A 19,603-nucleotide genomic window follows, 5' to 3' on the forward strand; every position below is an offset into this window, starting at 1 on the left:
AAGCTTTTCATTGTGACATGGAACCAACATGGTGCAAAGGTCATTTTTCATCTACCTGCAGTTAACGATCATGCTGTTTTCTCAGTAGTTGTGTGTCTGTGTGTGCATATATATATATAAGATACGATAACATACGAAACACAAGACTTTATTGATCTCACGGTGGGAAAAATTGCTCGTTACCGCAGCTCAGGTATAGATAGCAAAAGAATACTAGAATATAAAGTCAAGAAATACAAAACAAATAAGATAATAAAATATACACAACGGTAGCGGAGGTTCTATGTATACGCATGCCTAGAGCGTGTTATGGATAGAGGGTTGTGGAAATTTGCAAGTAATAAATTTCAACTAAGATAAGATAAAACTTTATTAATCTCTCGGGTGGGTTCCTCTGGGAAATTGGGTTTCCAATAGCACAGCACCGACAGGAGTTACAGAACGTGAGCAGAATATTATATATATATATACACATATATAAATACAGAGACATATATAAATAAAATATACGAAAGGGATAAATAGAATAAATAGAAATAAGAATACAAGGGAATTGCACATTTCAAGTATTGAAGTCTATTGCACCGCTGACTATTAACAAAAAGTATTGCACAAAAAGTATTGCACAAAAAGTATTGCACAGTGAAGTGAAGAGGCACTACAGCTCAGTTGGTTTGTGTGACTCCATGTGATGAAGTTCCTCACCAGACTTCTGTACTCCTCTTCCTGATTATCCCAGATACACCCCATGATGGCTGTGTCATCTGCAAACTTCTGAATATGACATAATTCAGAGTTGTAGCAGAAGTCAGAGGTGTACAGGGTGAAGAGAAGAGGGGAAAGCACAGTTCCCTGTGGTGCTCCTGTGCTGCTGACCACAGTGTCAGACGTGATGTCCTTCAGCCTGACGTACTGTGGTCTGTCAGTGAGGTAGTCAGAGGTCCAAGCGACCAGGCAGGGGTCCACCTGCATCCTGTTCAGTTTTTCCTGGAGCAGACAGGGCTGGATGGTATTAAAGGCACTGGAAAAGTCAAGAAACAGGATCCTGACCATGCCTTTTCCCTTGTCCAGGTGTGAGTGGGCTCTATGTAGGAGGTACAGCCGCTCTAGAGTCTTCATAAGATGTGACGTCAGTGCCACTGGTCGGAAGTCATTCAGCTCATTGGGTCGGTTCCTTTTGGGGACCGGGACGATGCAGGATGTCTTCCATAGGGCGGTAACTCTCCCCAGTCGCAGACTGAGATTGAAGACTCGTTGTAGCGGCTCCCCAAGTTCAGCAGCACACGCCTTTAGCATCCTAGGACACACCTTGTCTGGGCCTGCTGCCATTCTGGGGCGAAGCTTCCTCAGTTGTCTTCTGATCTGATCCACTGTGACACTGGGAGATGATTGGAAGGAGGGGGGGGGGGGGGGGGGGGGGGGGGAGATGTCCTGCTGTTGAGAGAGGGGTTGGAGGAGGAGGGTGTCATAGTGTCAGGATGGGGGGGAAGCGAGGGAAGTAGGAGAGTGGGGAGAGGGCTCTGTAGTAAAGGTGAGGCTGGGGGGGTTGTGGGCTGGTCAAACCTGTTGAAGAAGTTGTTGAGTTCGTTTGCCTTCTCCACAGTCCCCCCCACTGTGCTGTTCTTGGTGTTGTGGCCCGTGATGGTTTTCACACCATTCCAGACCTCGATCATATTGTTCCTCTCCAACTTCTGCTCCGCCTTCCTGCTGTAGGTGTCCTTTGCTTCCCTCAGGCAGCGTTTCACCTCCCGCTGTGCTGCTTTCATCTCCTCCTTCACTTTGCTCCTGAAAGCCTTCTTCTTCATGTTGAGGACAGCTTTGACTTCCTGTGTTACCCACGGTTTGTTATTAGGATAACACCGTACCGTCTTAGCAGGGGCGACCGTGTCCACACAAAAGTTAAGGTAGTCTGTCAGACAGTGTGTCGCCCCCTCTATGTCCTCACCATGTGGGCTCAGAAGCACATCCCAGTCTGTGGTGTCATAGCAGTCTCTCAGAGCATCCTCCTTTTCTGGGGTCCATCTCCTGATGGAGCGTGTTGTGACAGGCTGCCTTTGGATGAGGGGTGTGTATTGTGGCTGTAGGTAAACCAGGTTGTGGTCTGACTTCCCTAGTGGGGGGAGGGGGGTGGCTCTGTATGCATCTCTCACATTAGCATACAGTAGGTCAATTGTCCTGTTGCTCCTTGTGGGACAATTTACAAACTGGTGAAAAGCAGCCAGAGTAGAATCCAGTGTGGCATGATTGAAGTCTCCAGATATAATAATGAAAGCCTCAGGGTGTTGTGTCTGCAGTCTTGCTGTAACTGTGTGTATTTCCTCACAGGCAGCTGCTGCGTTGGCCCTTGGAAGAATGTAAACACACACACAGATCACATGACTGAACTCTCGAGGTAGATAATATGGCCGCAAGCTAACGGCTAGCAGCTCCAGGTCTGGACAGCATACCGATAATTTAACGGAGACGTGTCCCCACCTCTGCTTTTTCTGCTGGCTATACTATTCTACTACTACACTTACTATGTAAGTAATACATATCTATAAGTATAGACATGTACATGTACACACACATGTACAAACACACATACACCATACTCACTAAATATACATATATATATACACGTATGCGTACACATATACATGCACACGTCCATACATATATATGGTGCATTATGCATGAAGTGGTAACTGTGGATGTCCACAATGTCCAAGTGACTCATGACAGCATGTTTGAGGAGTTATAGAGTCTAACTGCTGTCGGGATGAATGATCTGCGAAAGTGCTCCTTCCTGCAGCTAGGGTGTTTCAGTCTCTGACAACCCCCAACTGAACACCACGAAAACTAAAGAACTTATCTTGGACTTCAGGAAGGGCAGAGCAGACCTGGCCCCACTTTACATTCACGGGAACTGTGTGGAGAGGGTACACTCCATGAGGTTTCTGGGCGTGCAGATCTCTGATGACCTCTCCTGGACTGCAAATACCACGGCGGTGGTTAAAAAGGCCCAGCAGCGTCTCCACTTTCTGAGAGTGCTCAGGAGGAACAACCTGGAGGAGAGGCTGCTGGTGACATTTTACAGAGCCACCATAGAGAGCATCCTAACGTACGGCATAACAACATGGTATGCAGGGTGCTCAGCTGCAGATAGGAAAGTACTGCAGAGGGTCATCAACACAGCCCAGAAGATCACTGGCTGCTCTCTGCCCAGCCTGGAGGTCACTGCAAACTCTCGGTACCTCAGCAGAGCTGGCAATATCATCAAGGACTACTCTCACCCCAGCAACCAACTGTTTGAACTATTACCGTCAGGCCGACGGTACAGGTCACATAAAACCAGGACAAACAGATTCAGGGATAGCTTCTTTCCCAGAGCTATCACCGTAGTAAATAAGCACAAAAACAATTGAACCTATTCCATACCGTCACTGTCATTATATTATGCTGCTATTCATACTGTCATTATATTAATGCTGCTATCCTGTATATATTGTACATAGTATTGTTTGAGTACTTACGATTGGTTTTTTGTACTTTTTATATTTTACATTTATATTTATTATTGAAACTTGCACCAAGGGAGTGGCACTCCAATTTCGTTGTACTCTGTACAATGACAATAAAGGCTATTCTATTCTATTCTATTCTATTCTATTCTAAAGGAGCTGCTCAGTGCACTCACAGACTCATACAGAGGGTGATGTGGGATGCTCATGATGGATGTCTGATTGACTAACATCCTCCTCTCGCCCACTACCACCACGGATTCCAGAGCACATCCCAGCACAGAGGCTAGACCTCTGCACCAGTTTGTCAATCCTGCTCCTGTCCCTGTCTGTGCATCTGCTCCCCCAGCAGGCCACTGCATAGAAAACGGCACAGTCATAGAATGTCCTGGCACCCCCATGCTGCAGATTACCACCTCGGACACATAGCCATGGAAAGTCACATGCAGTGATCTGTTTGCCCACTCCAGCTCCCTCCAGCTTCCCTCTCAGTAGTGCAGACTGGATGGTGTCGAGAAGACAAAAACATGATCCTCAAAGTGCTCCATGCCTGCTCTAGGTGAGAGAGGGAACGGTGGTGGTGCAGGATGAGCCTTTCCATGGTCTTCATCAGGTGAGAAGTCAAAGCCACAGACTTGAAGTGGTTGGGCTCCCTGGGGTGTGCGATCTTTGGCACCAGAACCACACAAGAAGTCTTCCACAGTTCAGGAAACCTTTCCAGACTCATGTTCAGGCTAAAGATGTGTACGGGGTGGCTGTAGCTCAGGTGGCAGAGCAGGTCAGCCACTAATCAGAAGGTCGGTGGTTCGATCCCAGGCTGCCTCCTGGCTGCATGCCAAATATCCTTGGGCAAGATAATAACCCCATGTTTGCCTACTGGTGGTGGTCAGAGGGCCCGTGGCGCCAGTGTCCTCTGTCAGTGCGCCCCAGGGCAGCTGTGGCTACAATGTAGCTTGCCATCGTGAATGTGTGTGTGAATGGGTGGATGACTGGATATGTAAAGCGCTTTGGGGTCCTTAGGGACTAGAAAAGCGCTATACAAATGCAGGCCATATGGAGGAGGGCTGAGGGAACCTCAGGGGTGGGGGAGGTGGTAAGTGGTCCAGAGTCAAATCTGTTGGAAAAACAGATTCAAGTTGTTGCTCACCACTGCTCAATAGACACTGTGGCTCCTCTATTGTCCTAGAAGTGTCCAGAGATTTCTTTCAGCAGGGCCTTCAGGTCTTCTTGTACCTTCTTGGTAGAAACTAGTGGTGCAACGGATCAAAAGTCTCACGGATCGGATCACGTTTTTTTCGTCACAGATCGGATCAATTTTCGGATCAGCAGGAAAAAAAGAAGACAAAAATTTAACTCGCTATTTACTTATTTAAACAACGCGGTGACTTACAGGTTCTCTGGATGTGGTGATGAAAATTCCCAAAGGGAGTAGAAGACATGGAATTACTCTACAGGTTGTAGTTCAAATAAAAGATGACCAAGAGAGTCGGGGGGAAAAAGCTTAAAACACAAAGAAAAATAAAAAGAAAAGAAAAACGAGCTGGGAGCTGAGGTAACAAGCTGCCTGTGGCCCCATCTTGGAAAAAAAAAAAGCTCACCTTCAGACGCTTTCTGTGCTGCTGAAGTAAAGTCAGGTTTTGCGTGCTTAGCAGGAGTTGCCGCGGTGTTATCCATGGATGATGAACAAGGATCACTCAGAAGTGTTCGTCTATGCTCTCGTGTCAGGCGCTTCAGCTGATAGTTTTTTCTCCCCAGGACATAGCTTACATATTATTGTAATATTCTTGTCTGCTTGTTTCAGAAAAGTGAAGAGACGGGAATATGTCCATTTCAAAAAACAGCCACACACTTCAGCCGAGTCCGACATCTTCCGCTTTAGAATACGACTATGCAGCAAACTGGCGTGAAATGACGTGCACCTGCACTACAGCGATGTTAAATCAGCAGAGTTTACTTCTACGTTTAGAAGATAAATTATTGAAATTAAATAATGATATTCAGCGGGTTTAATTATTTTACAATGTAACACAAGCACTTTGTAAGTAACTGTAATTAAAATACCTAAAAATGAACAGTAATTAGTTACTCTACTTTTTCAGTGGAAAAGTAATTTAATTACAGAAACGCGTTACTTAGTAACGCATTACACCCAACACTGTATATATATATATATATATATATATATATATAGATATATATATATATATATATATATATATATATGTATGTGTGTGTGTGTGTGTGTGTGTGTGTGTGTGTGTGTGGTGGGGATGCTGTCGCATTGTAAACAGTGTAAGACTTAAGACTGGTTAAAATGATTTCACAACATGTTAAAAACAAGTCTAAGCACAGCAAACTGCATGTGGTTTCCTGTTTTATTTCACGTTCATGCAAGAGGGTGACACATGAAACACTTATCTGACTTTGATCATCCTATACTCTGCTACGACAGGGGCCAGGTCCTGCACAGCTTGCATTTCTGTTAGGGCTAATAGAGAATTCACACCTGTGGCCAATTTAGAATTACCAATTATGCCCGGCCCACTAACTGCAAGTGTTAGACTGTAGGAGGAAACCAGACTACCTGGAGAAATCCCAAGCAGACACACAGAAACACATGACAAACACAAAAGCTCTACAGTGAAAGGCAGCAGCCAGATTATGAATTTGAACGTAGGAAACTTCTTGCTGTGAGGTAACAGCGCTGCCACCATGCCGCCCAAATCAGTTTTCAAAAATGTTGCATTTAGTTGACTTTAAGAATTCTCACAGTGTTTATATTTAAAATACATTAATATGAATTTAAAATGACTTTTTCAAACTTCAGGAGTTGTTTGGTTACTAATTGGATGTAATTCCCACTGACAGATTCACCAAACATCCTGACTGTGGAGAAATCTAGAGGGCTGAGATTATCAAACTCAATAATGGAAGGCCAGTCTGCTAGTGAGCCATCCGGACCAGGTTTTGTTTTGGCTGACTATGCAGTCTTTGCTGCCATGTTATTGGTTTCTGTGGCGATAGGACTTTTCCAGGCCCTGAAGAAAAGGCCAAGAGAAGCAACTGCTGACGACTTCTTCACTGGGGGCCGGAGCTTGCCAGCGATTCCTGTTGGCTTGTCTCTCTGTGCCAGCTTCATGTCAGCAGTCCAGGTTCTGGGTGTTCCTTCTGAAGGTTTTCGCTATGGCTTCAAATTCCTCTACATGTGCCTCGGACAAAGCATCAACTCCTTGCTGACAGCTTACCTGTTCCTGCCGGTTTTCTTTCGACTGGGCATCACCAGCACCAATCAGGTTCTAATGACCTAATAGTCATTGCCTCATTTATTTTATGAAGGAAATGAGTATATTTCAGTCTTCTGAATTGTTTTAATTCATTCATGATGCACATAATTATATTTAGATGATTCTATGTAACATAATTCTGCGAAACCCTTTCACACTAAGATAAATTGCTATGGAAATATCCCTTGCATGTCACATGTCTATATAACAAACTTTCATTGTGAATTGCAAATTTTGTATGTTTTTTTTTTTTAAATTAAATCACATATTTCTTATATTTCATATGACCTCATTGCAATGATTAACAAATAAAAATTAACAAATTCAAAAGTTTATAAATATGCATTACATTGTGCAATTATCAAAGTAACAGGAGCAATAATTTTATTTGCCACTGATGATTGAGTGGCTGCTAATTTTAGAACAATATAATAAAAATAGTTTGATTTGAGGATTTTTATTAACGAAACATGACAATGTATTTATCAACAGCGAAGTAATAGAATTTATCTGACCAAGTGTTGAAAGGTGCCTGTAGTCCTTCAAACATGGTGAATATAGGGGGTGAAGAAGGATGAGGTTATAACACCGACCATCTGCCTGTCACAGTATCTGAGGATGAGATTTGGCAGAGGGATGCAGCTGCTGGGGAGCATTCAGTTTCTCGTTGCCACGGTAAGACAGACAATGTAATGTTCTCTGTTGGATTGAAGAATTTGGAGCTCACAAAGACATTTTTTATTTTCAAATTCTTCTCATATTTATTCATCTTCAGGCAAACCTAGTGGCTTCAATCCTTTAACCCAGTGTTTATCACCTTTTTGCTGCTTTGCTTGAATTTCCTCTCTCACAGCTGCTTTACACAGGGATTGTCATCTACGCGCCAGCTTTAATTCTGAATCAAGGTAGGTGAGGTCTAAACATGGTCCTCTGTTTTCATAGGATATTTTCATTTATTTGACACTTTGTCATACTGGAGAACACGTGTGTATTTATAGCACCAGACGTTTTGCTCCTTATCAGTGTTGACTCAGCTAAACCGTTTATTTCTGAGAAGAGGATGTGTGGAATAAATTTAAGGGAAATATGTGTTACAAAAATGAATGTTTAAACAGTGATAAGAAATATCTGAACAGTGATAGGAAAGGGTGACATTAAACCTGACACTAAGACCTGCTGCACTGACTTTTTATGAAACTTTTTAATTAAGTATCTTTGCTCAAAACTCAAGAAGGCAAATTTAATTACTGTATGTATGATATTTAGTACCGTCTTTTAGTACTTTAGTTCTTTAGTACTGTCTTCTTTCTCTCTCCCCGGTCGTGGGAGATGGCCCCGCCCCTCCCTGAGCCTGGTTCTGCCGGAGGTTTCTTCCTGTTAAAAGGGAGTTTTTCCTTCCCACTGTTGCCAAAGTGCTTGCTCATATGATTGTTGGGTTTTTCTCTGTATGTATTATTGTAGGGTCTACCTTACAATATAAAGCGCCTTGAGGCAACTGTTGTTGTGATTTGGCGCTGTATAAATAAAATAACTTGAATTGAATTAGTACCAGAAATAATTTTTACTTTTTTACCATAAATTTGTGGATGGTTTTCACACATTATTAATGACTGGTTCTTGTAGTTTACAAATAAAGCTGTTGTTTCATTCACTGTTTTTGTAGCTACTGGACTCAACATATGGGCATCCCTATTTTCTACTGGGCTCATCTGCACCTTGTACACCACACTGGTAAGAAGACTGCTTTAATATTCTCATCAAACAAGTAAGCATGCAGCATCAGACCACCACCTGTTTCAGAGTTCAGTGTTCATTTAAAAATGCCTTGTTGGCTCATTTGTGCAGGATGTATTTCAAAATAAGATGCCTAAACAAAAATAAAATGTAAACTAAGTTGTCTAGATAAAACTAGCAGATTATTTTGGTTTTGGGGGATGTTTTTTCTCGTGGTAGATGTCTTTTAACCTCAGACTTCTCTGAGAATAAAAATGCTGTTACTGTATATCTAACACAGAGCAGTAAACTTAAATCAGAGATTAAAACACAAACATTCAGCTGACATCGTGTTTCAGGTTTTGTATTAAGTTATTAAGGTGCAAACATTTGTCTCATGCTCTGTTTCTGTCTCCTCTCATCTCTGTATAGGGTGGAATAAAAGCTGTGATCTGGACTGATGTATTCCAGATCATTGTCATGTTGTTGGGCTTTGTGGCCATTTACATCCATGGCACAGTCCTGGTTGGTGGTCCGGCACAAGTACTGAGGATTGCAAACAATGGATCACGCATTAATTTTAATGAGTAAAAAACATTTTTAATTATGAATGTCTTTATAAATGTACATTAGTGTGCGACTACATCTTGATACAAAAAGACTGAACAAGTCACTGCAAATGCTACTTGGATCTTCCACAGTTTTAGCTTTGACCCACGGCATCGCTACACATTCTGGAGCCTCTCTGTTGGGGGTGCATTGGTTTGGCTGTCCATGTACGGAGTGAACCAAGCACAAGTCCAGCGATACATCTCCTGTCGATCAGAGAGAGCGGCCCAGTGGTGAGTGAACACCTACATGCTGAAACAGACAGACTATGACACAAGCATAGTATCCATGAAATCTGATTATGTTTCAGTTATAATAGCTGAAACGTAACCAACCACTGAAAAGCCATGCGACAAGACAAGGAAGAGGTCAGAGTTTCAAATAATAAGGTCAGCATGTGTTTAACTAACCCCATGAGCCAAGAGCTCAGGCTTCAGACTGGCTCTGCATGATGTCAGTCAGAGGGGATGTCCCCAACATGGTTGTCTCACACACACAGATTAACAAAATGGACCTGTAGCCTAAAAGTTGCCAGTCTGAGGCCAGTTTACTGTTGGTGCTATGGGCTGACCATAGATGCTATTGTAGCCATGTATACATTGTCTCAAAATATGTTGCATCAAACATTGTTGTGGCTCTACAGTTTGCATCATTACTCTGCTGTCGTTCATCTTTTTAAATGTGCTATTCTCTGACTGCTTTTGTGCCATTTCCCTGTTTCTGATTTTTCAAAACTCTCCAACTTTGGACTGAATAGCCTCGTCTTCTAAAATCCTCATGAAAGCTCTGACATCTTTGTTTATCTAATGGTTTAAAATAGCTTTAATAAGAAGACTTTTGTCATTTAATTATGGATGCAAGGTAGATTGTTTCACAGTGACTCCCTCAGGACAGTATCATTATTTTCCAGGTGTCTGCTATTGTGGTCCTCATTCATGTTTTCTCAAAGTGAGAGGACTGTCCAGGTCTGATAGTTCAGGCACTAGTTCTTCTTAATAGGCACTTGATATTATAAAGCATTGTTGTCCTACAGACATTACATATCCATCGATTTGGGTTTTTTAATTATGATATTTGCATGTACATATACTGATTACACTTAAGAAGGAATGTGTTATTATGACAATGAACATCTCCATATATTAACCAGCAATTCTTTGTAATGTAAATTTACTTCCAAGCATAGATGGATATCTAATTCAAGTTTTAGATTAAAATTTATAATAACAGTTTTTCACTTTTCCCACACCAGTAAGTAGGAAGTGGAAACAGTCATCATGTTTGGTTTCATTTTCAGGGCACTGTTTGTGAACCAAGTGGGTCTGTGCCTCATTGTGAGCAGTGCAGCAACCTGTGGCATCGTCATGTTTGCTTTTTACAACACGTGTGATCCACTGAAGTCTGGGAGGATTTCTAAACCTGACCTGGTAATCAGATTACTTTCATTTTGTACTGAGCAACGAAATATTTAATGAGTCAGTTTTAAGATGTTTCTTGAGATGCAGACATTTGTTCTTAGCTAAACTCATTTTATTGTTAAATTAGGCTAATGGCTAAATGGAATATTTTACTTAGTTGCATATTGAGGTATACAGTAAATATCCATATTGTACAAGGAAAAAAACAAACAAACAAATACGGACATTTCTATTATCTCAGCAGGGCCTTTATGTGGCCAAGACTGAATACCACTAATAACTAGTGTGTTTTGGTATGCTCGTATGTTACATGCCAGTATGTACCTGTTTATTGTTGGGGGGTTTTTTGTTTTTTTTACTCTTTATGCATCTGATGAAGCTTATGCCGTACTTTGTGCTGGACATATTCCAAAATTACCCGGGCTTCCCAGGTCTTTTCCTCGCCTGTGCATACAGCGGGACTTTGAGGTATCCAAATCTACGTTTTTTTAAACCTTACCTGAAGCAGGTATGTCCCTCACATTACAAGGAGCCAGCATAAATAACTTCGCTTGAGACATTTCGTAACTTGTGTGATGGTTTAAGGCTATTTGAGGTTTAAAGACAAAAAACTCTTCAGTCTTCAAGTGAATGTGAGGAAATATCAGACTAAACTACATATCCTCTGTTAACATCTAACATTCATCATATGCATGTTACATCTTTTACATACTGTATACATATATATTACACATTTTTATGCACAAGAAAGAACCATCAAATAATGAGCTGCCGCTATGAGATTAATGTTAATCAAGCCTCTTTTTAACAGTACGGCTTCCACAAGCATCAATGCCATGGCTGCGGTGACGATTGAGGATATCCTGCACCCCTATCTGCTTCACATGACACAGAAGAAACTGATGCTGGTTTCCAGAGGACTGTGTAGGCTGACTATACCACTTACTGCTGTAATGTTTTAGTCCCAGATTCTTAGAATAAGTCATATTCGGCAATAATGCATTTTGAACCTTTTCTCTAAGCACTCCTGTATGGTGGTGGTTGTATCTTGGTGGCTGCACTCTCCTCCCTAGTGAACTGGGGAGTTCTTCAGGTAACAATATCATAATCAATCATTTTACCAAAGATTTTTGCAATTTTTAACAAAAATGATAAAACAATAGTTGTTGTTATACAACTATTGTTGTTGTCATACATGAAACCCAGATAATGTTGGAAGACTGTGTAAAAGTTGCAGTTTCAGATATGCCACACACAGCAGGAGGTATTTTGAAACTTCAGAAATGTTAGATGCACTTTTCTCACATGGGCACCGTAATTCAGGCATGCAGTGCATATGTAAGAGATATAAGACAGTTACATTTTTGACCTGAATAACTAATTACAGATAAGATTTATACTATACTCTGTAACAAAGTTTTTTGGGTTGATTTTCGAACGTACCATTTATCTTCCCTCTTTAGGGATCATTTACTGTCATGGGTGTGGTCAGCGGCCCATTACTTGGAGTGTTTATTTTGGGAATATTTTTCCCAGCAGCAAACAGACTGGTGAGTGACTGGTAAAGAAATGATCTACAAATACTTCCAAGAAGCACATGTACTTAGATTAAATTCACAGGTAAAAGCCAAACGACTTAAACAATGGCCTGAATTGTATTCTCTTTAATCTAAAAATATCAGGAGAATGTCTCAAACTAAATTGCATAATACTCGATGGAAATTTTGAAACGTATTTCTTGAAAATATAACAATTATTAACTTGAATGTTTGCCATGTATTAATGTAGACATCTATCTTATCTATTAAGGAAGACTTGGGTGTTAGTCACAGATCCATGATGAATCTGTGTTACTGTTAACACCACTCCTTTGTTCGGACACGTCACATAAAACATTTTAAAGCAGTAACTTTGTGAGCTCTAGTTTAATAGTGAAACAGTTAAAAAGCAGTTCACACTCATCGCTCTTGACACAGCACCTTGATATTGTTCTGTTAGCCAGACAACTTTCCCTGGAAATTTATCAGTGCACATATTTACTTTCTGAATTCCTTACATTTAAGGAGGTCCCACTTACGTGGAGTGTGTGTTACCTCACATGGGCCATTACTGTTTTTCACAGCGACACTGTGCTACAGGTAAACATTTTAGAAACCAGCTGGCCATGGATGCTCATTTGCTTTATCTGTGTTTCAGGGGGCATTCACGGGGATATTAGCTGGCTTCCTTGTCTCTATGTGGCTAGCTGTAGGTTCAACTCTGTATCCACCCAGTGAGGAGACCATGGGTGTCCTGCCCAGCTTAGCAGGTTCCTGTGAATCCATAAACACCACCCAGAGTAGCATAGCTATCGAAGACCAGCACTCTGTCTCCACCCGGCTTCACCCCAATAACCAGGGGTCAGTGAGTTCAGTGAGGCTTAAACGTACATGCTAGTTTATAATAATAATAATAATGATAATAATAATAATAATAGTAATAATAATAGTTGTTATCCTGTTTTTCCCAAAACTAGGGGCCTGTTAAACTTCTACTCCATGTCCTACCTCTACTTCGGTGCCATGGCAACTAGTTCAGTTGTACTTGTCGGTGTAATTGTGAGCTACGCAACAGGTAAAAAGCTGTTATTGTGTTTATAAAACTGCTGATTCACAGTGCTTTTATTTGATTTCAAGATAATAAAAGTGCACACGCTTCAGATATGCCAAAGCAATCAAACAGTGCATTTAAAACATATTACGCCATTCTTTTTCTCTCAACACAGGCCCAACAAAGAGGGAGAACATTAAAGAAGGTTTGTTATGGTGGGACCTGAAAAAGAAGAAAGTGGAGGGTTCCCCTAAAAACAGAGTAAGTCCTGTATGACTGTCCTGCACAGTCAATGACTGTACTTTCCATAGTCCTTGTGCACAACCAGGACTATGGACTGTGCACAGCAGCCCTAAATACTGTTAGAACACGTGAAGGGGGCTCAAAGGATATTTTTTCCCACTCAGATGTCAGTTATGTTTACATGTATTACATTTGTCTTATTTCCATGGGAAAATGTACAAAAGAAAATGAATTTATTAATTAATCTGTTTTAAAAGGTAATTATTGCTTTATAACTCAACACGTGACTTCAAAGTGGAATATGGAATATGGTGTTAGTGTAAACACAGAAATTATGATCAGTCTGTTAAAGATTTCTTGTCCAAGAAGTTTTCACTTTCCCTTATTTTAAGTGTGTACTCATCAGCCATTTTGTTAGCTACACCTTGGAAGTACTAGGTCAGTTTTTTTTTTGTTTTGGTTTTTATCACAGTAGCCTTAATTCTTTATGACACAGATTCAATAAAGTGTTGGAAACATTCCTCAGAAATTTTGGTCCATATTGATGTGACAGCATCACACAGCTGCTGCAGATTATTCGCTGCAAATCTTCCCTTCCACCACATCCCAAAGGTGCTTTATTCTATGTTTATAACAGTAGAGGCCATTGGAGTACAGTGAACTCACTGTCACATTCAAGAAATCAGTGTGATCAGCAACGATACTCTGGCTGGCTGTGGGGATTAGACGTTGCTCTGTTGGTAATAAGTGGCCCAAAACATGACAAGAATATTCTTGTCCTTACACCATTACACGCCAAGTCTGAACTGTCAGTACAAAGCAGGATGAATCCATTCTTTCATGTTGTTTACACCAAATTCTGATCCTAAAATCTGAACGTTGCAGAATGTTGTTCTTAATCTTCTATTGCCTAAGCTTGGTGGGCAAATTTACAGGCTGTTTCCTGTTCTATGCTGACAGGAATAGAGGTATTCATTGTGGTCTTCTCCTGCTGTGTTGTGCTTTGAAAGATGCTCTTCTGCAAATCTTAGTTGTAGCAACTGATATTTGCGTTGCTGTCACTTTCCTATCAGCTGAAAGCAGCCAGCCATTCTCCTTTGACCTCTGACATCATCAAAGCATTTTCCCCCAGGGAACTGGGGGAACTCTTTCTCAGACCATTGTCTGTAAACTTTGGAGCTTGTTGTGTGGGGAAAATCCCAGCAAATCAGTAGTTTCTGAAATACACCACCTGACACTACAACATTTTTCTTTCCTATTCTGATGCTTGTTTTGAATTTTAGCAGGTCGTCTTAACTGTGCTTACATTCCTAAATGCATTGAGCTGCTGCTACCTGATTGATTATACATTAGTTAAAAGCAGTTGAATAGGTGTAACAAAGTTAGTGCATAAAGAAGGTATTATTGTAGATTTGTGTCAGTCTCTTGCTTTATTTTTAAACTTTTTCTCTAACTGTGGTTCTGTTTTGTTTTCAGGAGGGAGACAAAGTGTCAGAAGAACTACAGTGTGTGTCTTTGATGACAATGAACAAGCAGGATGCAGGGGAAGGGGAAGGAGACCAAAGAGACAGCAGAAAATAAAGTCACTGCACAGTCTATAGCTGTTAGAAGACTACTGATCCCACTGGAACACATCACGGTGCTATCTTCTCTCTATCGGCACTAATAAATTTAGGTGTTGTTTTCATTTTCAAAGTGTTTCTCTCTATATATTTTGGTTCTAAGTCTGCCTCATATTTTAAGTTACACCTGTGCCAAGAAACTATAAGTGCAGACTATCAGAGGTGATGAAAGGCTCTTTCATGGGAACTCTCATTCTGGTATGTTCCATATTCCTAACAATGCACACCTGCACTTCAACCAGCATTAACCGACATGTGGGCAGGTACACGGGATATGCTTAAACTGTAATTCAACCCTTGCTTCCTCATTCAGCAATCATTTAACATCTGCTCGAATGAGCCTAAAACTTCCTCCTAAAGAATGAGGGGATTTTTCCCTTTAATAATGTACCAGTTATGACTTTCTACTTAACTGTGGACTGCAGGTGTACCTCTAAATAAACAAAGATCAATGGCTCAGTGGCTAAGATCAATTTTACACAATTATACAAAAAGACATCTGAGAAATAAAAAGAAAACCTTCGAAGCAAAAGTAACCCCATGTGTGTAAACAAGAAAAATAAAGGGGTAAAACAAGCTATTGTTCAGTTCAGTCCCCTCAGAGGTTGGAGTTCAGCTTTATTTCATTATGCTGCACTTGTTTTCTGCTGCCATGCAACATTACAAACACACCCCATTAGCACAACACAGAACACCCTCTTTGTACTGTCAGTTTCACACTTCACCCTAAATACACAGCAGATAAAACAAAATTCTACACCACAACACCTGTGACTGCATTCACACCTAAAGTCTCCTGACAGAAAGTGAACTGTTATTGCTGGGTATTTATTGGGTCGTGGTATTGACACGAACAGTGATATTTATTGTGAGATGTGTCCCTCTGGAATCTTGCGTGCAATAAATATACAACTAAATGAATAAACTTTAGTCTCAAAAATGAGACGAATGTAAGAAACAGGCTGAAGAGGATTGTTTTGTGTATGATGACCCCTGCTGATCATTTACAGTCACTAAAAAAATGCAGAAAAGCAAAACCACCCACACACACGCATGACTGCATCCATCATGGCTGCCAACTACACACAAATAAATGAGAACGAAAGTGCTTATAACACAGTAATTTCATTTATTGCATTTTAAATCAACCTTTCATCCATGGTGGCCTTACAAAAGTAAACATATTTCGTCACACTCCGATAAGCTGGCAGGAATGACTGTGGAGTTCAGTCTTTAAAGCGGTGAGGTTGTGCTTCCGTGCACGTTTGTCCTGAATCCCTCAAACGCCTCCATGTTGTCGCATGAGCTACTGGGTTTCTTCACCACTCATCGGCGGCCCTGTTAGAGTCCTCGTCGGCTACAGCACAGTCCAGGCGCTGCACACCGGGAAGCGCCAGGTCCCGTTCGTTAAGCTTTTCCAGAAACGACGAAAGGAGTCGTTTATTCAAATGGTCCGTCAGCGTCCTTTCCTCTTCGACCCGCTCCTTGGCCACGTTTCTATCCGGCTCCGCTTCCTCGGTTTCGGTATCCGCGCCAGGCTGCTGCGGAGGGCCGGACCGGTGGTTCAAGGACAAGACGTTCGACTGCTCGCCTTCCCCGGGCTCCTGCTCTGTCCAGCTCCCGCCGTCCGCCCCCGATTCGGTCTCCATCCGTGATATTAAAGTGGTCTGCAGGGCGGCATTCTCCAGCTCTTTCAGGCGCTTACTGTGGAGGCCGCAGGCTGGAAGTTCATTGCCAGACGAGTTGTTCTTGTTATGATGGGCCTCGCCGGTCTGCTCCATCATGCTCTGCGTCTCTTTCTTCTTCTGGGGGTTTAGCGGCCAGCTAGCGTCTTTGAATCTCACTACTGCCCTCTTCTGGAAGAGGCTTGCTCTAATCTCAGATTGGTTCCCTCCACTGCACTGTCCTGAATGCCCTTGCTGATACACGTTTTCTATCTTTTTTGGTGTTTCACTAAAGACTAAAGTGATGTTTGATTAGATTTTCAGCATGTTAAACTTTAGTCAGAAGAAGAAAAATATTACACATCCACAGATAATGATAACGCACCCTGCAGAAAAAACGAACAATCTGTCTGTCGGTATGCACATCAGTGAGGACCTCTCTTGGACCACCAACACAGCATCACTGGCCAAGAAAGCACTCCCACTCCCCTCCCTGCAAGACATTTACACCACTCGCCTCACCCGCAAAGCCATCACAATTGTCAACGATGCAACCCACCCCGCGCACTGTCTGTTCAGCCTCCTGCCCTCTGGAAAGAGATACAGAAGTCTCCGCTCCCACACTACCAGGCTCACCAACAGCTTCATCCACCAGGCTGTGAGACTGCTGAACTCTCTTCCCTCCCGGCTCCCAGCCAGCAGAATCACCAGATTGGCAGAAGTATAGGAAGACAGATTGGATTCTACCCCTCCCCACTCTCCAACAAGGAAACACTCTCTGAACCATCCATCCATCCATTCGCTTCCGCTTATCCTTTTCAGGGTCGCGGGGGGCACTGGAGCCTATCCCAGCTGTCATAGGGCGAGAGGCAGGGTACACCCTGGACAGGTCGCCAGTCTGTCGCAGGGCTAACACACAGGGACAGACAACCATTCGCACTCACATTCACACCTAGTGGCAATTTGGATTATCCAATTAACCTATCCCCACAAGTTGCATGTCTTTGGACGGTGGGAGGAAGCCAGAGTACCCGGAGAGAACCCACGCAAACACGGGGAGAACATGCAAACTCCACACAGAAAGACCCCGGCCTGATGGTGGAATTGAACTCAGGACCTTCTTGCTGTGCGGCAACAGTGCTAACCACCGTGCCACCGTGCTGCCACTCTCTGAACCAAGAACTGGAAAACATTCCTGACTGGAAACAACTACATCTGCATTGCAATTGCACACACACCTGCTGCTATATATTTTTAGTATTTCTTTTAGCACTATTTATATTATTATATTACTATTTATTATCTTATTGTTAGGGCTGTTTTTGTTGTGCATCTGCACCTTATTGTTGTCAATGTCTACGCATGGGACAGTGTGAAACGTAATTTCAATTCCTTTGTATGGCAAGTACATTTGAAGAAATTGACAAATAAAAGTATTCTATTCTATTTACTATTTTACACCTTTTATCATGGACGAAACAGGAAATTCTTTTCCTATATAAAGATAATTCAGGGTTTAGATGTTTACCTAAATGTCTTTACAATGACAGAAAGGGGAGTTTCGCTGGTTTCACTTGGTTCACTTACAATCAAAGTTAGCTGCACATGTCCCACAATGAAAAATCAGTTTGACATCCCTGCTCTACACACTTCACACAAATGCAGGAAAAATGCACTCTTCCACATTTCAATAAGACTTTTTATTCAAATGATAATTCTGAAGCATTTTATTTGACTTTTTCCATCTTGTGCTGCTTTACGTTCAACTAAAGATGCAAATACTGTGCTTTCCACTTTATATTTGAAAGTTTAGTTTAGGTTTCTACAGATATAATGTAAAAATCCAATGACTACAGTTATGTAGCCTAAACTATGGGGGGTGCTTCCCAGTCCAATCTGTCGTTTTTACTAACCACAATGTTCTTTTCTTTGCCAAATGATTAACACTTCTCTCCAGTGCCTGTTTCCATATACCTTTTATTCAAAAACTTTTAATTGGGTATTAATAGTTGCTTTTAACCAAAGTATTTCTTTGATATATTTTTAATACACCCACCTTTTTATGTTTTTGGCAAATGATTTGGTATTAACATGCAAATTATCTGCTTTGTTTTATGTTTTGGGACAGTGTGTAAAATGTAGAATTCAATGATTTTGGAAATCTCATAAGCCCACATTTTATTCACAATAGAACATAGAAAGTTTCCATTTATTTCTTTATTTTTTACAGTTGTGCCACAATGGCACACAACTACACTGTATAGAGTGGAATTGTGGATTTGACATCAACCTGAAATGCACACCTCAGATGTCCCTACAGTTCTTGGACATAATATCAAGGCTTAGGGTTGAATGACAACAGCATATAATAAATATGGCCCCTTGAAAGTAACACATCCTGTCTTGTTTTCTCCCATCTACTCGAATGTTTCTAACCCATGAACAGAAAAATCCTGAAACGTTTCAATGATGATTTTGGTTTCTTTGAATTATTGTAGAACACTCTTAAAATCCTGCTCACTGGTAACAATCCTATTGCCCACAGAGCAGCGTATAAATATAAAACTTCTTCACATTTTAAACCAATAATCTATGTGAATATTTTTTCTGATACCCTGTGATTGTTTCTTGTTTATACATTCCTCTTTTAGTTTGGTTTTTTTCATTTTCTTCCCAGTCACTGTGTTGGTTAGTTCCTGTGCAACCTTTGCAAACAGCGAGGGAAACATAAATTTTATAAGTGTAAAAAAAAAAGATAATAAAAGTATAGAAAACATATTCATAAAAGGTGTAAATTAAAAACCTTTTTAAAAACTTATTGTAGTGTAAAACAAGTGTACACTACTCCTACTTATATATATGTACAGCACAGTCTTGGTGATGCACACCGTGAAGTCCCCACCCCCTCGCCCACGGTTTGCGTAAGCTATTTTATCGCAGATAGTATTTTTGAGTGTA

The 19,603-nt window shown here is 41.3% G+C and overlaps 1 protein-coding gene across 4 annotated transcripts; it reads left to right on the forward strand.

Moving 5' to 3' along the window:
• Positions 1-2,249: 2,249 nt before the first annotated feature.
• On the forward strand, positions 2,250-15,893 carry slc5a5 (solute carrier family 5 member 5). Of its 4 annotated transcripts, none has more exons than XM_004562032.6 (16): positions 2,250-2,522; positions 6,372-6,796; positions 7,397-7,462; positions 7,641-7,692; positions 8,451-8,518; positions 8,933-9,087; positions 9,202-9,342; positions 10,407-10,536; positions 10,907-10,995; positions 11,339-11,451; positions 11,550-11,620; positions 11,991-12,077; positions 12,724-12,926; positions 13,043-13,140; positions 13,292-13,377; positions 14,836-15,893. In XM_004562032.6, the coding sequence occupies exons 2-16, from the start codon at positions 6,431-6,433 to the stop codon at positions 14,938-14,940; spliced, it is 1,830 nt and encodes a 609-aa protein (XP_004562089.1). In that variant the 5' UTR covers positions 2,250-2,522; positions 6,372-6,430; the 3' UTR covers positions 14,941-15,893. The 4 variants fall into 4 exon arrangements, with proteins under 4 accessions (XP_004562089.1, XP_004562088.1, XP_076730477.1 ...); XM_004562031.4 differs by lacking the exon at positions 2,250-2,522 and adding an exon at positions 6,072-6,198; XM_076874362.1 differs by lacking the exon at positions 2,250-2,522 and adding an exon at positions 6,072-6,198 and having other exon boundaries at positions 11,601-11,620.
• Positions 15,894-19,603: the final 3,710 nt, after the last annotated feature.

This window comes from Maylandia zebra, linkage group LG15 (genome assembly GCF_041146795.1).
Source record: "Maylandia zebra isolate NMK-2024a linkage group LG15, Mzebra_GT3a, whole genome shotgun sequence".
NCBI classification, from domain to species: Eukaryota; Metazoa; Chordata; class Actinopteri; order Cichliformes; family Cichlidae; genus Maylandia; species Maylandia zebra.